Source organism: Rhinatrema bivittatum, chromosome 4 (genome assembly GCF_901001135.1).
Source record: "Rhinatrema bivittatum chromosome 4, aRhiBiv1.1, whole genome shotgun sequence".
In the NCBI taxonomy this organism is placed as follows: Eukaryota; Metazoa; Chordata; class Amphibia; order Gymnophiona; family Rhinatrematidae; genus Rhinatrema; species Rhinatrema bivittatum.
Window position 1 is genome coordinate 304,209,744 of NC_042618.1, and position 17,361 is coordinate 304,227,104.

General features: G+C 47.0%; 2 protein-coding genes across 8 annotated transcripts in view; one reads left to right on the forward strand and one right to left on the reverse strand.

Annotated features, from left to right (window-relative positions):
• The window catches only part of DNAH9 (dynein axonemal heavy chain 9), a 1,128,006-nt gene that overhangs the window by 37,151 nt on the left and 1,073,494 nt on the right, over positions 1–17,361 (forward strand). The window lies entirely within an intron of this gene.
• Positions 1,102–15,887, reverse strand: LOC115090754 (endogenous retrovirus group 3 member 1 Env polyprotein-like). Of its 7 annotated transcripts, none has more exons than XR_003856495.1 (3): positions 15,815–15,856; positions 15,064–15,144; positions 1,102–3,977 (listed from the first exon to the last, which is right to left on the reverse strand). XR_003856495.1 is itself a non-coding variant. In XM_029600237.1 (3 exons), the coding sequence occupies exon 3, from the start codon at positions 4,916–4,918 to the stop codon at positions 3,848–3,850; it is 1,071 nt and encodes a 356-aa protein (XP_029456097.1). In that variant the 5' UTR covers positions 4,919–6,139; positions 15,064–15,144; positions 15,826–15,887; the 3' UTR covers positions 1,102–3,847. The 7 variants fall into 7 exon arrangements, 4 of the variants coding, with proteins under 4 accessions (XP_029456097.1, XP_029456096.1, XP_029456098.1 ...); XR_003856496.1 differs by lacking the exon at positions 15,815–15,856 and adding an exon at positions 15,312–15,439; XM_029600237.1 differs by having other exon boundaries at positions 1,102–6,139; positions 15,826–15,887.

Here is a 17,361-nt window from a genome sequence, read left to right on the forward strand (position 1 = left end):
ACCTCTATTAAATAACATCTGTTGAATTAAAAAAAAAAAAGTAGCTCCTCCTCCTGGTTGCCCTTGATCTAGCCAGTGTTGTACTAATGGAGCTTCTGTCTTCTTTGTGCAAATACAGCTTTTATGCTGTATAATTCTAGTTTTTATAGTCCTCTTAGTGTGACCAATGTATAGCTTGCGGCTCAGACATAAGATAGCATATATAACTTGCAACGATTTGCTTGTAAAATGACCTCTGTTAATGACTGATAGGCAAATCAGGATTTGAAATTTATTTTTTTTTGTAAATTATCTTTTATTGAGGTATAGTCAATAATGATACACATTCCATGAACAGATCAAGATATAAAGAACGTTATCTCAACAGATTTTGGGTATTAACTCCCGTTTTAAGACTCATCCCCCCTCCCCCCAGTACAGAGAATCTCTAGCTTTGGAATAATCCAAAATACAACCGGGAAACAGGTGCGAAGGAATATACAGTGACAGTTGTGGTTATGTATAAGACAGTCCCATGTTTGCTAGTAAATGAAGCACTAATAGGCACAAAGTAATAACCGTCCATCCTGAAGACTCACTGACCATCAAGTGGGGAAGGAGCCTTAATGGAAGGCTGTAATGATTTGTAGTAGACCACCCAGATTTCTCGGAAGAGTCGTTTCTTGTTAGAAGAGAAACACTTATACATAGAACCATATTCCAACTGATAGAGCTCAGTCATTGGCTTCTGGTGGTGGGGGGGTCCTCTATCCATCACAACAGGATGCCTTTTTTTTTTTTCCAATAAGACAAACTTTTGACATAAGCATCACATTATCAATGTTAAGACTAGAGTCCCCCACTTCATTATTCAGAATACAGAATAAGAACATAAGAAATTGCCATGCTGGGTCAGACCAAGGGTCCATCAAGCCCAGCATCCTGTTTCCAACAGAGGCCAAAACCAGGCCACAAGAACCTGGCAATTATCCAAACACTAAGAAGATCCCATGCTACTGATGCAATTAATAGCAGTGGCTATTCCCTAAGTAAACTTGATTAATAGCCATTAATGGACTTCTCCTCCAAGAACTTATCCAAACCTTTTTTGAACCCAGCTACGCTAACTGCACTAACCACATCCTCTGGCAACAAATTCCAGAGCTTTATTGTGCGTGCCCAGCGCACCTCGGTACTCATAAGTGTGGAGAGGTGTTGTCGCATGCTTTCCCAAAATGCTTGAATTGCTGGGCATTCCCATAGGCAGTGGATCAGTGAAGTATGCGGTTGAGCACATTTGAGACATGAATCAGTGGCAATAAGGCCCATCTTTTTCACTCTGGCCGGTGAGAAAATAGTTCTGTAAAAGATGCGTTGTTGTAACTCGCGAAGACTGACATTGTCATCTTTGGTATAGAAGAGTAGGAGTGTTTGAGCATGTTCACATCCAAGTCTTCAGCACAATCTTTGACCCACTTGGGAAACAGGGAGGAGAACACATGAAATACCTGTGCTGTGTTGTAAAAGGTGTACCTACAAGACAGACTGCCAGACTGTGCTCTAAAACCTGTGAACAAAGCAGAGTAGAGGGAACAGTCAATGTGTCCCTCCACCCCTTCATCAGTGCAGAGTATGACGCTCTTAGGTACCTATTCAATAAGAAATGCCGGGATTGCATCCCCAATTTATCTTGACATTGAGTAAATGTGTAAAGGCATCCTGTGGTTGGGGGTCTAAAAATTCCTTAAGTGGCCAGCTTGAAGAGATTTTGAAATTATGTACCCTAGGTAAATGTAGAGAGTCTCGAAGTGAGCCTTGCATGGGATAATGTAGTGAGACGTGAACAGGTACGTTCAACAATTTGCGGGTATATGCCCATAATTTCCGAATAGTTCTCACCAGACCAAATCTTAATTGAGGTCCTTGTAAGTCACTGGGTTTGGAATGAAGAACATAGCTCGGGTCCATAGGTGCACAAATGGCATGAACTAACTGAGCATCTGTATGACTCGAAGTACCGAGAACCCAATCCCCTAAAAAAATGGAGATTAACTGCCCGAGAATAAACCATGAAGTCCGGAAGGCCAAAGCCTCCCTGGACTCATCGTGTAGCTAACGTGGCATACGCAAGCCAAGCTTTCTTGCCTCTCCACACAAACTGCACTTTTTGGAGCAGGTGATCTTCTTTTGTCAAAAGAAGACAGGGAATCATTAAAATCAACTTTGGGGCAGTTACCATCTTTATTACTGCAATGCGACCTTGAAGTGACAATGGTAAAGTTTGCCAGCTCATTAAGGTGAGAGTCACTTTGTTAATGGCTGGAGGGATATTTAAAGTATAGCATTTTCCCAGAGTAGGGTGGATACGGATGCCCAAATACTTAATGGTGGAGCTCACCCATTTCACCGGGAATGATGGCCAATTATTTCGCAATGTCCCTGTTAAATCGAGAGCCAATCAAGATTGGTTAGTGGAAAAAATTTGTAGCACCTCGGGGAGCGCAATGTGTGCGTGGGTTAAGAGGAGCAGGTTATCATCTGCAAAAAAGTGTTTTTAAATTTTGATTCCCCACTGGGATCCCTGCCACTTCTGTTGAAGCATTCAATTTTCAGATAAGAGGCTCCACGATCATGATAAATAACAATGGAGAAAGAGGACATCCTTGTTGGGTTCCCCTTCCCGATTGAAATTCCGCAGAGAGTAAGCCATTAACCAGTACCCTTGCCATGGGGTTTGAATAAAGAAGGGTAATCGTATATTTTCCCAGTAAATCCTATTTTGAAAAGTACCTTTTTTTTAGAAAGGGCCAAACAACCCTGTCAAATGCTTTTTCCGCGTCACACGTCACAAGCAGGTGATCTGGGAGAGAAAGAATAACACAATTTTCCAAAGCGGCTTGAACTTTATGTAAATTAACTGCAGATAGTCTCCCAGCCACAAAGCCCTCTTGATCCGGAGATATGATCAGGGGCATGATAGATTTGTCTATTGGCTATAATTTTTGCATACAATTTGATGTCAAGATTTAACAGGGCGATTGGCCGATAGGAGGATGGTTGTAGGGGATCCCTACCCGGCTTTGGGAGAACTACAATAATAGCAGATCTCAGAGTAGAAGGCATCTCGTTTTGGCTAGCCATCAATTTAAACAAGGACTGAAGTATCGGGGCCATATCCTTTGCTAGGGATTTATAAAATATTGCTGTCATTCCATCAGGCCCTGTAGCCATGTTATCCTTCAATGAGCCAATAGCCTCTAAAACCTCATTGTTACCGTAAGAAAGAGACCCCAGGCAACTGGTCCGAAAAGATAGACTTTATTGCTAGCAAGACGCAGCTGAGTCAAGGGCTCAAGAATCTGCGTGCCCCGCCTTGGCGGGTGCACTCTTTTATACATTAGTATGGCTGAGTCATTGCATTAGGTGTTGCTTAGTCATGTCATTCCATACGTCATATAACAGAAATGAAACTAATATTGCTAAAACGAAACTTATGGCGGACATTTTAGAACTACAGACATTACAATAACCACAATAGCGTTTATGCCAGATGCGCCGGGCATAAAATGGCGGTCTGTATGATTCACAGTTGGCTCCAGTGGTCTTCAGTTAACTGGCAAGAGTTCAGGCCTCCTACAATCCCCCCTTTTGATACTTCAACTTCCAGTAGGTGCAAGTATCAATCCACGAGGTAGAAGCTGAAAGGAGAAGTAAAGAGATTAAAAAAAACAAGGCAGTTACACGGACCCTAAAATCCCATCAGGCTGTTGGTTGCTTCACCGGTTTGAGACGAGGGGTCCCTAGTGGAGCACCCCCCCCTTTGTAGCCGGACTTAACCATAATGGGACACTGGCCCGGGCAAGAGCAGTTAGGAGAGGTCCATGTCTGATTCGGAATTTGAAGGGGGGTTAACAGGCACTGTTGTGTACATGGAGAGAGTCATCAGGTGTGCAGCAGTTCTGCGATCGGCGATAGCTTCCATCATGGAGCGAAGATGCCTGAGGAGGAGAGGGAGACACAAAGGGAGAATGAGGCAGGAGCCGAGGAAAAGCAACAAAGGGAAGAGGAAGCCCTTGAGACCCGACAGGGAAGGGAACCAGGATGAGAAGGAGTCGGTCCAGTAGAGTGCTCCAGTCCAGGTCTGAACGGGAACATGGGCAAGCCGGATCATAGGGTCAGTGATCTCCCGGATAACGTGGCTTTGGTCGTCAATCTGCAGACAATTAGACAGATTAAATTTCCCACAGACACCCCCTTCCTGAACGAGGAGATAATCGAGGGCCAGAAGTTTCTGATATACGGTGGTAATAACATCCTCGCGAAGCAAAACACAAAGCTTAAGTGCCATTGCGGAGTCATTGGTAAGCAACTCAAGCACCACCTGAAGGCGGATGATGCGATTAAGCATGTAGATGGGGGTTCGGTAGCCGTGAGATCCATCCTCTGCCCATGTGGCCGGGCCATAGTATTGGACGATGCGTTCTGGGGGCCAGTCCTTGTCAGACCAATTGCCAATGGGGATCTTCTCTGAGCGGCGACGATGGATCCCCTGGGAGGCATACACTGGGACCCCAAGGGTTTCCCCCGCAGAGATTGGGAGAAGGAAGAAACGGGGCGGATGGTAGCAAGGAAGCAAGTGCCGAACCAGGAGAGGTAGTCGCTCATAGGCGCGGCGACCACAGACAAAGTAATACCCATCAGGGGTAATAAACCTGGTCGAAGAGTTTTGGGCCTGTTGCCAGGTGTGATTCAGGACCGGTTCAGTCCAAATAGGGGCCAGAAGAGTAAGATTATCAGTTTGCCACCAGGTGGAGGAATTGGTGGAGACTGTAAGGACCCCGGTACAGGGCGAGTCCCTAACCGGAATATAGTAGTCTGCAGACCGTACTCGGGGAAAGGCAATGTGTTCCAATGACATCCGTCCGAGGGGCCCATTCATAAGGTTTGTTGGACCGGTTATAGGAGAGGACAGTGAGATTCGCAGCGTCTAGGTCGGATTGAAAAACTTCCCTCGCTTCCCATGGCCACTGTTCCCCCATGTCCGTGCCGCCACAGACAAAACAATTGGAGACACCGAGGGAGAGGGCAATGTTTTCGGCCAGGTTAAGGAACATATTGCGGGCCTGGTGGGAAGAGGCGTTTTGGAGGAGGGTGTCTGATAGTTTGGAGACCTCTTCAAAGAAAGACTGAAGTGGTATGAATAACAGGGGCTAGAGGCTCAAGTGACTGGCAGACAGTGATAAATGTTTTGGGGTCCCTCCCCGTCCCATCAATGCCAAGGGCCCAAGTACCTTCCCATGTGGTTCCGCCACCTCGGATTGGGAGCTGGGCCGGGGGTGAGGCGGTATCCCGGAGGGGCCAAGTAATGGAAACCGTGTTTCCGGCCCCGCGGCGGAAGTCGATGAGGCCCTGACACCCAGAGAAGCCACCCCCTGTATAGTCGCAAACCCTATCCCAGCCAAGGCCCCCGGAACAGGGATGCCACTCGGGGCCCCAGTTTCCGCGAGAGTATTTGGGCCAGCACAGCCATTTATGATTGAGGTGGTAGGCTTGTCGCCAAGAGTCGGTCCCGCACGCCTGGCGGGAGTATGGGTGGAGGTCCATTGCATGGCAAACGTCAAATGTGAGGGTGGTGGTGACGGGGTGTCCAACAGCATGGAGGACTCTGGTGGACGTGACATAGTATAAGCGCCCCTCACCGTCAGGGAGGGCTGGGTGCATGCCAGGAAGCTTGGGGAGGCCCACATAGAGCGTGACATTAAAATACTGGGGGCTAGCTGGCATGTGACAGACAGTTCGGTTCGCAACTCGGCAACGGCAAAAGGTTTGGAGACCCTGGCTGGTGTTGACAGAGCAAGGCGAGAGAGAGATACATTTATCAGGTGGGAGTGATTGGTGAATAATGGTGGACGTGAGGTTGTAACCTCCCGGGATGGGAACCCGTACATGCTTGATGCATTCGGAACAGTTCAGGCTGATCCCATCGCTGCGAGTGCAGAGGAGTAGCAGTGATAGCACGGTCATCAAGGGGACTGGAAGATGATACCCTTCCTTTCGAGGATGAGCAGGGTAACCCATAGGATGGCGGAGCCAATGATGAAAAAGGCGCAGATACAATATGTCCGGGGTTATCAGACAGGGGCGGCCTGCGTGTCCCAGCCTACAGGAAAGGGAGAAAGATGGTAGAGGATAATCAGGGTATGGTTAGACAGACGGTGCTTCCAGATCATGTCGGGAGGCGCAACAGGTTAGGAGGGGGAAAGTCAGGTAACACTTTAGTCATCCCAGTTATCAACCCCTTTCCCCCATCAATCAAAGGGCAGATGAGGCGGCCAAGGACGCTGCCCGAGAACCATTCCAGACACCCTTGACTGTTCTTCTGCTCCTCCAATTCCCAAGCGAAACCCCGACCTATACCCCTGAGGAAAATGGCTGGGCCCAACGGGAGGACCTTCATCAGCGACACGGGTGATGGCTCCTGCAGGATGGCAGAGTGTGGATTCCGGAGAGCCTCACCTGGACGGTTATAAAGGGGGCACACGCCCACACCCATCTAGGCCGGGACTCCTTAGCCAAGCTTTTAGAAAAGACCTACTACATTAATCGCATGACATATTGGACCAAACATGCGTCTAGTCGATGTACGACCTGTGCCCGGAACAACCCCCGGGCCGGACCTGGCCCCGCCCCAGGCCACATCCTCCGGGGTACCAGCCCTTTCCAAGTCTGTCAAATTAACTTTACCCACATGCCTCCGGCCAGGGGATACAAGGCCATGTTGGTGGCTGTCTGCACCTATACGGGCTGGGTCGAGGCCGCCCCCACCCGTACGGAAACTGCCAAGGAAGTTACCATTTTACTCTTGCACCTGATACTACCCCGCTACGGCCTCCTAAGACAGATTAATTCAGACAATGGGCCTGCCTTCACCAGTGAAGTCACACAACAATTGAGTAAGGCCCTAGGCCTGGACTGGCACTTACATTGCACCTGGCGGCCACCGAGTAGCGGGTCTGTGGAACGTGCAAACAGATCCCTGAAAATCCAACTCGCCAAACTGTGTCAAAAGACTAAAGTTAAGTGGCCTGAGGCTCTTCCGCTGGCTCTCCTCCACCTCAGATGCACGCCCAGAAACTCCGGACTCACTCCGTATGAAATGATGCATGCGCGACCACCACCACCACTCCCATCCTTCCCTGACTCTTTACAGGTCCAGGGGGAAATTTCCCTCGGTAGGCAGCTGAAAGGTCTGCACGACACAGTGACGGCAATCCGTACATTCTCTTGTGAGACTGAACCCCTGATCCTGACAACTCCGACCCACAAATTCCAGGTTGGGGACCCAGTGTGGATGAAGGAATGGGACGACTCCAACTGCCTCACACCCCGGTGGAGGGGACCTTTCACTGTCCTTCTAACCACTCCAACATGTGTCATGCATGTTGGGCAACATGCCGCTTGGGCAACATGCCAGTCAGAAGATGGAAAGGCGGGTTTATCTCGTGTCCAATGGATCCAGGAGGGGTGGTCAGCTACTTTCACGGCCGTTGGAGTGGTTAGAAGGACAGTGAAAAGTCCCCTCCACCGGGGTGTGAGGCAGTTGGAGTCGTCCCATTCCTTCATCCACACTGGGTCCCCAACCTGGAATTTGTGGGTCGGAGTTGTCAGGATCAGGGGTTCAGTCTCACAAGAGAATGTACGGATTGCCGTCACTGTGTCGTGCAGACCTTTCAGCTGCCTACCGAGGGAAATTTCCCCCTGGACCTGTAAAGAGTCAGGGAAGGATGGGAGTGGTGGTGGTGGTCGCGCATGCATCATTTCATACGGAGTGAGTCCGGAGTTTCTGGGCGTGCATCTGAGGTGGAGGAGAGCCAGCGGAAGAGCCTCAGGCCACTTAACATTAGTCTCTTGACACAGTTTGGCGAGTTGGATTTTCAGGGATCTGTTTGCACGTTCCACAGACCCGCTACTCTGGGGCCGCCAGGTGCAATGTAAGTGCCAGTCCAGGCCTAGGGCCTTACTCAATTGTTGTGTGACTTCACTGGTGAAGGCAGGCCCATTGTCTGAATTAATCTGTCTAGGGAGGCCGTAGCGGGGTAGTATCAGGTGCATGAGTAAAATGGTAACTTCCTTGGCAGTTTCCGTACGGGTGGGGGTGGCCTCGACCCAGCCCGTATAGGTGCAGACAGCCACCAACATGGCCTTGTATCCCCTGGCCGGAGGCATGTGGGTAAAGTTAATTTGACAGACTTGGAAAGGGCTGGTACCCCCGGAGGATGTGGCCTGGGCCGGGGCCAGGTCCGGCCCGGGGGTTGTTCCGGGCACAGGTCGTACATCGACTAGACGCATGTTTGGTCCAATATGTCATGCGATTAATGTAGTAGGTCTTTTCTAGAAGCTTGGCCAAGGAGTCCCGGCCTAGATGGGTGTGGTCGTGTGCCCCCTTTATAACAGTCCAGGTGAGGCTCTCCGGAATCCACACTGCCATCCTGCAGGAGCCACCACCCGTGTCGCTGATGAAGGTCCTCCCGTTGGGCCCAGCCATTTTCCTCAGGGGTATAGGTCGGGGTTTCGCTTGGGAATTGGAGAAGCAGAAGAACAGTCAAGGGTGTCTGGAATGGTTCTCGGGCAGCGTCCTTGGCCGCCTCATCTGCCCTTTGATTACCTCGGGCTATTGGATCAGATTTTCTGGTATGTGCCTTGCAATGCATTACGGCAACCTTACGGGGTAGCCAAACTGTGTCCAATAACCTCCGTACTTCCTCTGCATTTGCCAGTTGTTTGCCCTCCACGGTCAGGAAGCCCCTTTCCTTGTACAGTGCGCCATGAACTTGGATTGTGAGGAAAGCGTATTTGGAATCTGTGTAAATGTTGATGGCCTTTCCTTCGGCTAGCTGTAGAGCTCGGGTGAGGGCAATCAACTCAGCCTTTTGGGCCGAGGTCCCGGGTGGTAGGGGCCTCGCCTCAACGATTTCATCTTCGGAGACTACTGCATATCCTGCAGAACGATTTCCCTGAGTAACCTGGCTACTACCGTCGGTAAATAATGTCAGGGCTCCCTGCCAGGGTTGGTCCCTCAGGTCTGGCCTGCTGGTGTAAATGGTGGCCATGACTTCCCCGCAATCATGGGTAATCGCTTCAGGCACGGGCAGTAGGGTTCAGGTTGCTGCTGTCTTGTATTTGGATCTCAGGGGTCCCGCAAAGCAGGGCCTGGTATTTGACGAGGCGCGAGTTGGTTATCCACTCTGGCCTGTGACTCTCAAGCAACCCACGAATGGTGTGGGGAGTGGTGATTAACAACGGTTGACCAAAGGTTAACTTAGTGGCCTCATGTATCAGGAGGCACGCCGCAGCGATGCTTCGGAGGCAGCCGGGCCATCCTCTGGAGACATTGTCCATTCCTTTGATAAATATGCTACAGGTTTTTGCCACGTCCCAAACGTTTGGGTCAGTACCCCAATGGCCAAGCCTTTTTTCTCATCCACAAAGAGGTGAAAGGGTTTTGTTACGTCCGGGAGGCCCAAGGCAGGTGGCGAGGTGAGGGTGTCCTTTAGGTGGGTCAAGTCCCTTAACTCCTGGGGCTCCCATTTGAGGAGTTGGGATTCAGCCTCCGGACCTTTCAGTTTGTCATACAGTGATTGGGTGATGAGGGCGAAGTTGGCGATCCAGATCCGACAATATCCAGCAGCCCCTAGGAATGCACAGAGCTCCTTTTTACACGTGGGCACAGGTTGATCTCGTATTGCGTTGGTGCGCGAGAAGCCAAGTCGGCGAGTGCCTTCCCTGAGCCGGAAGCCCAGATATTAAACTTCCACTTCACAGATTTGCGCCTTCTTCCTGCTCGCCCGGTATCCTTTATGGTGGAGAGTCTTCAGAAGTTGCAGGGTCGATACAGCACATTCATGGCATGTTTCCCTGAATATCAGGAGGTCATCCACATATTGTACAACTGGGCCATGGTTGACCTGGTACTTCTTCAGGTCTCTGGCGAGCTGTTCCCCGAACAGGGTCGGCGAGTTCTTGAATCCTTGGGGTAAACGTGTCCACGTATATTGCTGTTTCTCTCCGGTCTGGGCATATTCCCAGGTGAAGGCGAAGATCCTCTGGCATTCCTCAGCCACTGGGACAGAAAAGAAGGCGTCCTTGAGGTCGATGACACTGTACCATTTGGCTCTTGCTGACACTTGAGCAAGTATGGAATACGGGTTTGGTACTAGTGTAACCAGATCTGCCACCTGGCTGTTTACCTTCCTCAAATCCTGTACAGGCCGGTAGTCGTTGGTGCCAGGCTTCTTAACTGGCAACAAGGGGGTATTCCAGGCAGATCGCACCCGTTTAAGGATGCCTAACTTGAGGAGTCTTTGAAGATGGTTATGTATCACTTGTCTGGCCAGATACGGGATGGGGTACTGAGGCTGGCTGACGACCTGGACGTTAGGCTTCATCTCAATCCATAAGGGGACAGCCTCAGTGGCCACGCCCCCAGGATTATTTTCTGCCCATACCTCGGGCACGCAGTTCATCAAGTCTCTACGTTCTCTATTGAGAGGCGTGCCCTTTACATATCGGCTAGCATCAGGCCCAGTGATGACGGGGAGATGGAGTCTCCATTCTTCTTGAAGGGGACAAGTCAAGGACACGGGCATATCTGCGAAGGAGGCTTTTACTTCGCCCGAGGGTTCAAACTGCAACGTGGCCTGAAGTTTGCACAAAAGGTCTCGGCCTATTAACTGCACCGGGCACATACAGAAACTGGTGGGACACCAGTTGTCCTCCGATGCGGACCTGTCTGTTTTGGAGTATGGGCGCTGCCAATGGCTTCCCCGAGGCCCCCACGATGGGAATGTATTTTGACGTGGGAGTCGTGATGGCCGTAGTCATGACGGATCGCTGAGCCCCTGAGTCTAGTAGTCCCTTAAATTTTTTACTCCCCACGCAGATTTCCACCAGAGGGTCGGTGGGGAATGTGCCCTCCTGGTCCCGGCATGAGTATCGGCCACCGTCGTCCCCGGGCATTTCGTCCAGGGCCATCTGCCATTCGCGTTCGGCCGGGCCAGCCTGTCTTGTCTTGTGTTCCCTCCCATTCCGTTGCTGTCTCTCTTGACACTCTGATTTCCAGTGTCCCTCTTGTTTGCAGTAGGCACACTGGTTCCTTCCCAAGGGGGGGCGGGAGCCTCTGGGTGGTCTGCCCCTCCCTCTGGGTCCCGGGTGGGCCCGTCGGTTGTCTCTTTGGTTGAGTTGGATCTCCTCGAGTGCCGCGGCAAGGAGACTAACACTCTCCTTCATCCGGCGACCCGTCTCCCTTCTGTCTTCTCTTTTCTCTTCTACTTCCCGGTTTCCGAATACTTTATCCGCCATGGCCTTCAGTTGGCTGATATTCATTCCTTCAAATCCCTCTGTCTTTTGGAGCTTTCGGCGTATATCTGGGTATGACTGACTTACAAAGCTCATTACTATAATGGCATGGTTGGCTGGATCTTCTGGGTCAAAGGGGCTGTGTTTTCGGTATGAATCCATTAGGCGTTCAAGGAAATCTCCGGGTGTCTCTTCTCTTTTTTGCACAACGTCCTGTATTTTACTCATATTCATGATCTTACGTTTTCCTTTCTTTAGAGCATTCAGGAAATTCCTCTGATAGGCAGCAATTCTCCGTCGCCCTTCTTCAGTTTTGTGGTTCCATTTGGGATCCTGTGTGAGCGCCCTTTGTGCTAACCACTGTGTCTGGTCAGTGTCTTGGGGGCAGTTAGATCGAGCGGTATCTTCCAAGTTCTATTGGACCTGTCTTCGTTCTTCCGTGGTGAGGAGGTACGAAGCCACTTGGCGGACGTCGGCCCAATTGGGATTATGCGCCGTGAAGATGCCGTCCAAGAAATCGATCATTTGTTCTGGTTTTTCGGCATATTGGGGCCCATGGGTTTTCCAGTTGAATAAATCGGTTGAGGAGAATGGTACGTAAGTATATTGAGGGACAGTTTGGACTGGCGCCGGATTCTCTGTGGTGGGGGCTCTCAGGACAACGGCCGTAGTCTGTCGAATTGTCATCTCCAAGAGAGGAATACTCCCGGCTATATTCTCGGATGTCGATGGGCCGGGGCCTGGTGTGATCTCATGAACCTGTAGTTTGTGTCTGGTACGTCCAGCCACCGGTGTGGGCAGTCGAGGACCTAGCGGAGTATCGGGGCTCGGGCGCGGGGAATTTCCAGGGTCAATGTCTTCAGTGTCCGTGTTTGAGGAACTTCTGGTGGCTGAAGGAGTGGGGCGGACACCCCGTAAAGGCTGTGGTCCCACAGAGGGAACTATTGGATGCATCTGATGTACCTGGGGATAGAGGGGGGACATATGGTGGTGGGTCCTCGGGTTCTTCAGTTAGAATGGGCTTGGACAGGGGGGCAGGGAGCATGGGGGCAGTGGGTCACGCCCCTTTACGATTTTCTTCTGCAACCAAGATGGCTGACTTCCCGGTTCTCTTCCGGTCTGAGGACTTCCGGCCCTTTGTCCTTTTTAGGTGCACCACCATTGTCAGGGTGGCTCCCTCTACGGATGTCTTTGCCCATTGAGGGGGGTCAAGGATGACTGCAATCCACGCATCGATATACAGTATGTCTTCAAGGCAACGGGATTGCCGGGGGCTATAACTGTATTCTGGACTTTCGCTGCAGTCTGGAAATCAAAGGTTCTCTCCAATGGCCAATCCACGGTCTGTCCCAAGCCGGGCCACTGGTATGCGTATCGCTGTATCATCCCTGACTTTGTACATTTATGCTTATCAAATACTTCATTGAAGTGTTTTGTCATCAGATCCAAGGGGGTAGACCCTCCCCCACCCATATCAAACAGGACAGTAGACAGACTAGGTGGGACAGGGAAGGTGGATAGGTAAGGGGTCCTTATCCACCGGAGACAAAGGGATCACAGTCGCCCCGCCTAGAACTGCGAGACCATTCACACGACAAGAAACTCGTCCCTCCCGAGTTGCAGTGGGGTTCCAGGACTCGGTCCTTACTCAGCCACTCGACGGGGGTTGATCAGTCCCCCCTTCGATCCTTTAAGGGATCGGACTAAATTCCCAATACTCTCCTGCAGGCTTCCAGGTCCTCCGGTCATCAGGCAAGTCCTCTTCTCGGACCACCGGTCCCAGTGGCCTCGGGGATTTCCGTGGAATGGTCCCCACAGAAGCCTGATCACTGAACTCAGTGGTGGCCACTCACCAAGCAGATCTGGGGGATCGCTCCGCCACCAAATCCCTCCGGACCGAATGGCTCATGGCTGGCTCGCCAAATGTTACCGTAAGAAAGAGACCCCAGGCAACTGGTCCGAAAAGATAGACTTTATTGCTAGCAAGACTCAGCTGAGTCAAGGGCTCAAGAATCTGCGTGCCCAGCCTTGGCAGGTGCGCTCTTTTATACATTAGTATGGCTGAGTCATTGCATTAGGCGTTGCTTACAGTCATGTCATTGCATACGTTTTATAACAGAAATGAAACTAATATTGCTAAAACGAAACTTATGGCGGACATTTTAGAACTACAGATACTACAATAGCCACAATAGCGTTTATGCCAGATGTGCCGGGCATAAAATGGCGGTCGGTATGATTCACAGTTGGCTCCGGTGGTCTTCCGTTAACTGGCAAGGGTTCAGGCCTCCTACATCATGGACCTCAATAGGGCGGTTTAGGCATGCCTGTTGTACATCCGTTAGAGTAGGCAGGGATATGGAGTGCAAAACCTCATCTGAGGCCTGTTCATCAACCTCTTCCTCGGAATACAATGCGTGGTAATAGTCAGAGAAAATTTGCACAATGTCTTGAGAGGTAGATTTAATTTCTTCTTGCAAAGTCTGGAGATTAGCTATAAATTTCGAGGGATCTTGTGTTTTTAAGAAGTGCACCAATAGGCATCCTGCCTTATTACTGAAATGAAATAAATTAAATTGTTTGTATCTTAAGGCTCTGGTAGCGCTTTCATGTAAGAGATCATTGAGATGGTCCCAAGAAACAAACCGGAAGCAGATCCAAGATGGCTGATAGCAATGAACACGAGGAAATGGATCAGTAAAATAGGACTTTATTGAATCTTGCCCGCCTCTGGCCGTGTTTCGCTCAACGAGCTGCCTCAGGGGCTATTATAAATAAGTAAAAAAACACACACATACATAAATGACAACAAAATGGAATATGACCATACTGAATAAATAATAAATACAAAACATACAACCGTACAAATGTTAAAAACTCCAGTTTCACAACATATGTATTACATATATATACAGGCATATGTATGAAATTATAAGAAATAAACATACATGTGTGTATAAATATCAGAATGGCAAATAAAAATTAAAACAATTAAAAATGTAAGAAGGGAAAACAGTGCTTATATATAAACAACTTGATAAATAAAAGACAATGAATGAAAAACTAAAATTAATTATGTGTAGCAAATTATTATTATTTATTTCTTTTGTATACCGACATTCGATCGAGATATCACATCGGTTTCCAGATAACAGGTTGAATAGAGCCGGAACTGCCCTATTTTTACATTGTAACAAGATAACAGTTGATTAAACAATTAATATAAGGAACATTATAACATATGGATAAAATTAAAATTAGATATTAAATGTGGGTATATAGAAGTGGCAAATTGTGTATATTGGAAAAAAGAAGAAAACATAAAAAGGGGAGAAAAATGGGGAAAAAGGGTGGCAAAAAGAGCAAAAAAAAGGAGAAAAAAGAAGAGGGAAGATGTGGATGTATTTCAGGCCAAACCTTCTTAGGACATTAATATGTACAAATGTATATTAAAGCAAATAAACCCAAAATAAATACCTTAAGAGCCACTTAAATTGGCACCATCACGAACACATTATTACTGAGAAGCATGAATATCTTGTATGCTACAGTTGCATATTAGAGAAATATTCATTAGCAGAAACAAACTTGAAAGGAAAAAATAAAACTGAAAATTATCTGTAATGCACACAAAACTGAAATTTTGAAATAGTAAAATCTATTGATAGAATAGTTTTATAGTAAAAATTATAATAAAACTGTCATAGATGTATTAGAAGAATTTTTTACCTATTGAAGTGGTTGGAAGACCGCCACTTTGTTTTCACTCTATTGACAGCGGCAGGCTGGAAAAACTATGGTGCGTAAAATCTTATAAAACAAAATACAAGGAAGGAAAAAGGGGGTTAAAAGGCATACAAGTTCCCTGTCTCAAAAAGCTCCCCACTTCCTGCGGCAGCACTGCCTATAGTTTCCTCGACCGGCGGACTCTCTTACAATCTTTGCACCTCCCTCTTTCTTCCCGCACCCGCGGTTACCTCTGCCGCCGACAGCGGGGTCCGCGCCGTGCGTTCACCCCCTCGCACTCCGAGGGCTCACAACAGCCAACTTTTTAACATTCAATTTTTTTATATGTATATCTGCTACAAAAAGTATCGATGATGCCCTTATGTGTATCGGAAGGGAAATAAATTATAATTATAAATCTCGCGATGTTAAAAAAAAAAAAAAAAAAAACCCGCCAAAAAATAAAGCTTACATCTATGGACTGCGTTTAAATAAAATAAAGAGCATCCGATCTACATACGTAGTAGAATATCAGTGGATCTATGGAATTAAAACCATATCTCTTTATATGTATTATATGTTGGACTCTTAAAGGATAACAAATAGCGATGTGCTTAAAAATAAACACTTTAAATTAAAGTGAGTCAAAGGTGCTCCTTTATATTATACCAATGAACTGTGAAATACAATTGTACCTTTTTTTTAATAATACAAAACCGCAAAGTGACTATTGTTAAAAAAGTAACTTACCTACCTGCTACTCACCGAAAATAGTGTAAAGGTGGACCAAGGCTACCTAACGGGGGGTATTTATACGAGACCTCGCGATGTACATCTCGCGATATCAAGTTCTCTATGTATTGAAAACTGCCGAATGTGTAATGAATTGCTATAAGAAATTGAACATGTCAGAATATGATACTATATAAACTAAAACACTGGACTTATACAACTCATGCGGCACAAACAGATGGATCGTATTAAACCTCAGATTGATGAATGTTTTTTGAAAATGCCACGTAAAAATGAAAAGAGGAAATTTATGCTAAGAGAAATCTTACTTCCCGGAATGCTATTTTAGAGTATGCTGATGCTACATCCACGATCTCATTCTTTCAACTTCTCTCGTCGATGAACTGTATCCAGTGTCATATAATGCGTCCAATGAAAGTATTAAAAATGAAATTTCCTAAATCATGCCTTATTATGTCTAAATCAAATAATTATACTCTGAGCAAAAATAAAATTGGGCTCAAAAACATGTAGCATAGCTCACTACTTTGCATGACTTGCTCTATTTCATGTATATACATAAATGCAAAAGGGAGACAAATTTTGAAAAATAGACCAGTTTATAAAAAAAGAGAGAGCTAATGTGGTTCCTTGAACAAACATTTAAAACCAGAGCTAATGGGAGAAGACAAAAAATATATTATCAAAAAAAATAAGCATAAAATATAATAGAAAAATAATAAATTATGTATTGATATATAAAGACTAATAAAGGAAAAGGGGCGTACCATCCAAAGAAATGGATAACCTACTTATTTAACTTTAATATACATTTGTACATATTAATGTCCTAAGAAGGTTTGGCCTGAAATACATCCACATATCTTCTTTCCTCTCTTTTCCCTCTCTTCCCTCTCCCCTCTTCTTTTCTTTTTTCTCCTTTTTTTGCTCTTTTTTCACCCTTTTTCCACTTTGTCTTCCAGTTTTTCCCCATTTTTTCTCCCCTTTTCCCCTTTTCCTCCTTTCTTTTCCCCCCTTTGTTTTCTTCTTTTTTTCAATATACACAACAATAATTTTTGATACACATAATTAATTTTATATAGTTTTTTCATTCATCAAGTCTTTTATTTATCAAGTTGTTTATATATAAGCACTGTTTTCCCTCACATTTTTAATTGTTTTTATTTTACTTTTATTTGCCATTCTGATATTTATACACACATGTATGTTTATTTCTTATAATTTCATACATATGTCTTACATATATATGTAATACATATATGTTGTAAAATTGGAGTTTTTAACGTTTGTACGGTTGTATGTTTTGTATTTATTATTTATTCAATACGGTCATATTCCATTTTATTTGTTGTCTCATATATTTATGTACGTGTGTGTTTTTTTTACTTATTTATAATAGCCCACTGAGAAAATTGTCCATTTAATCCTACTCTCTGTTTCCTGTCTTTTAGCCAGTTTGCAATCCACGAAAGGACATCGCCTCCTATCCCATGACTTTTTACTTTTCCTAGAAGCCTCTCATGAGGAACTTTGTCAAACGCCTTCTGA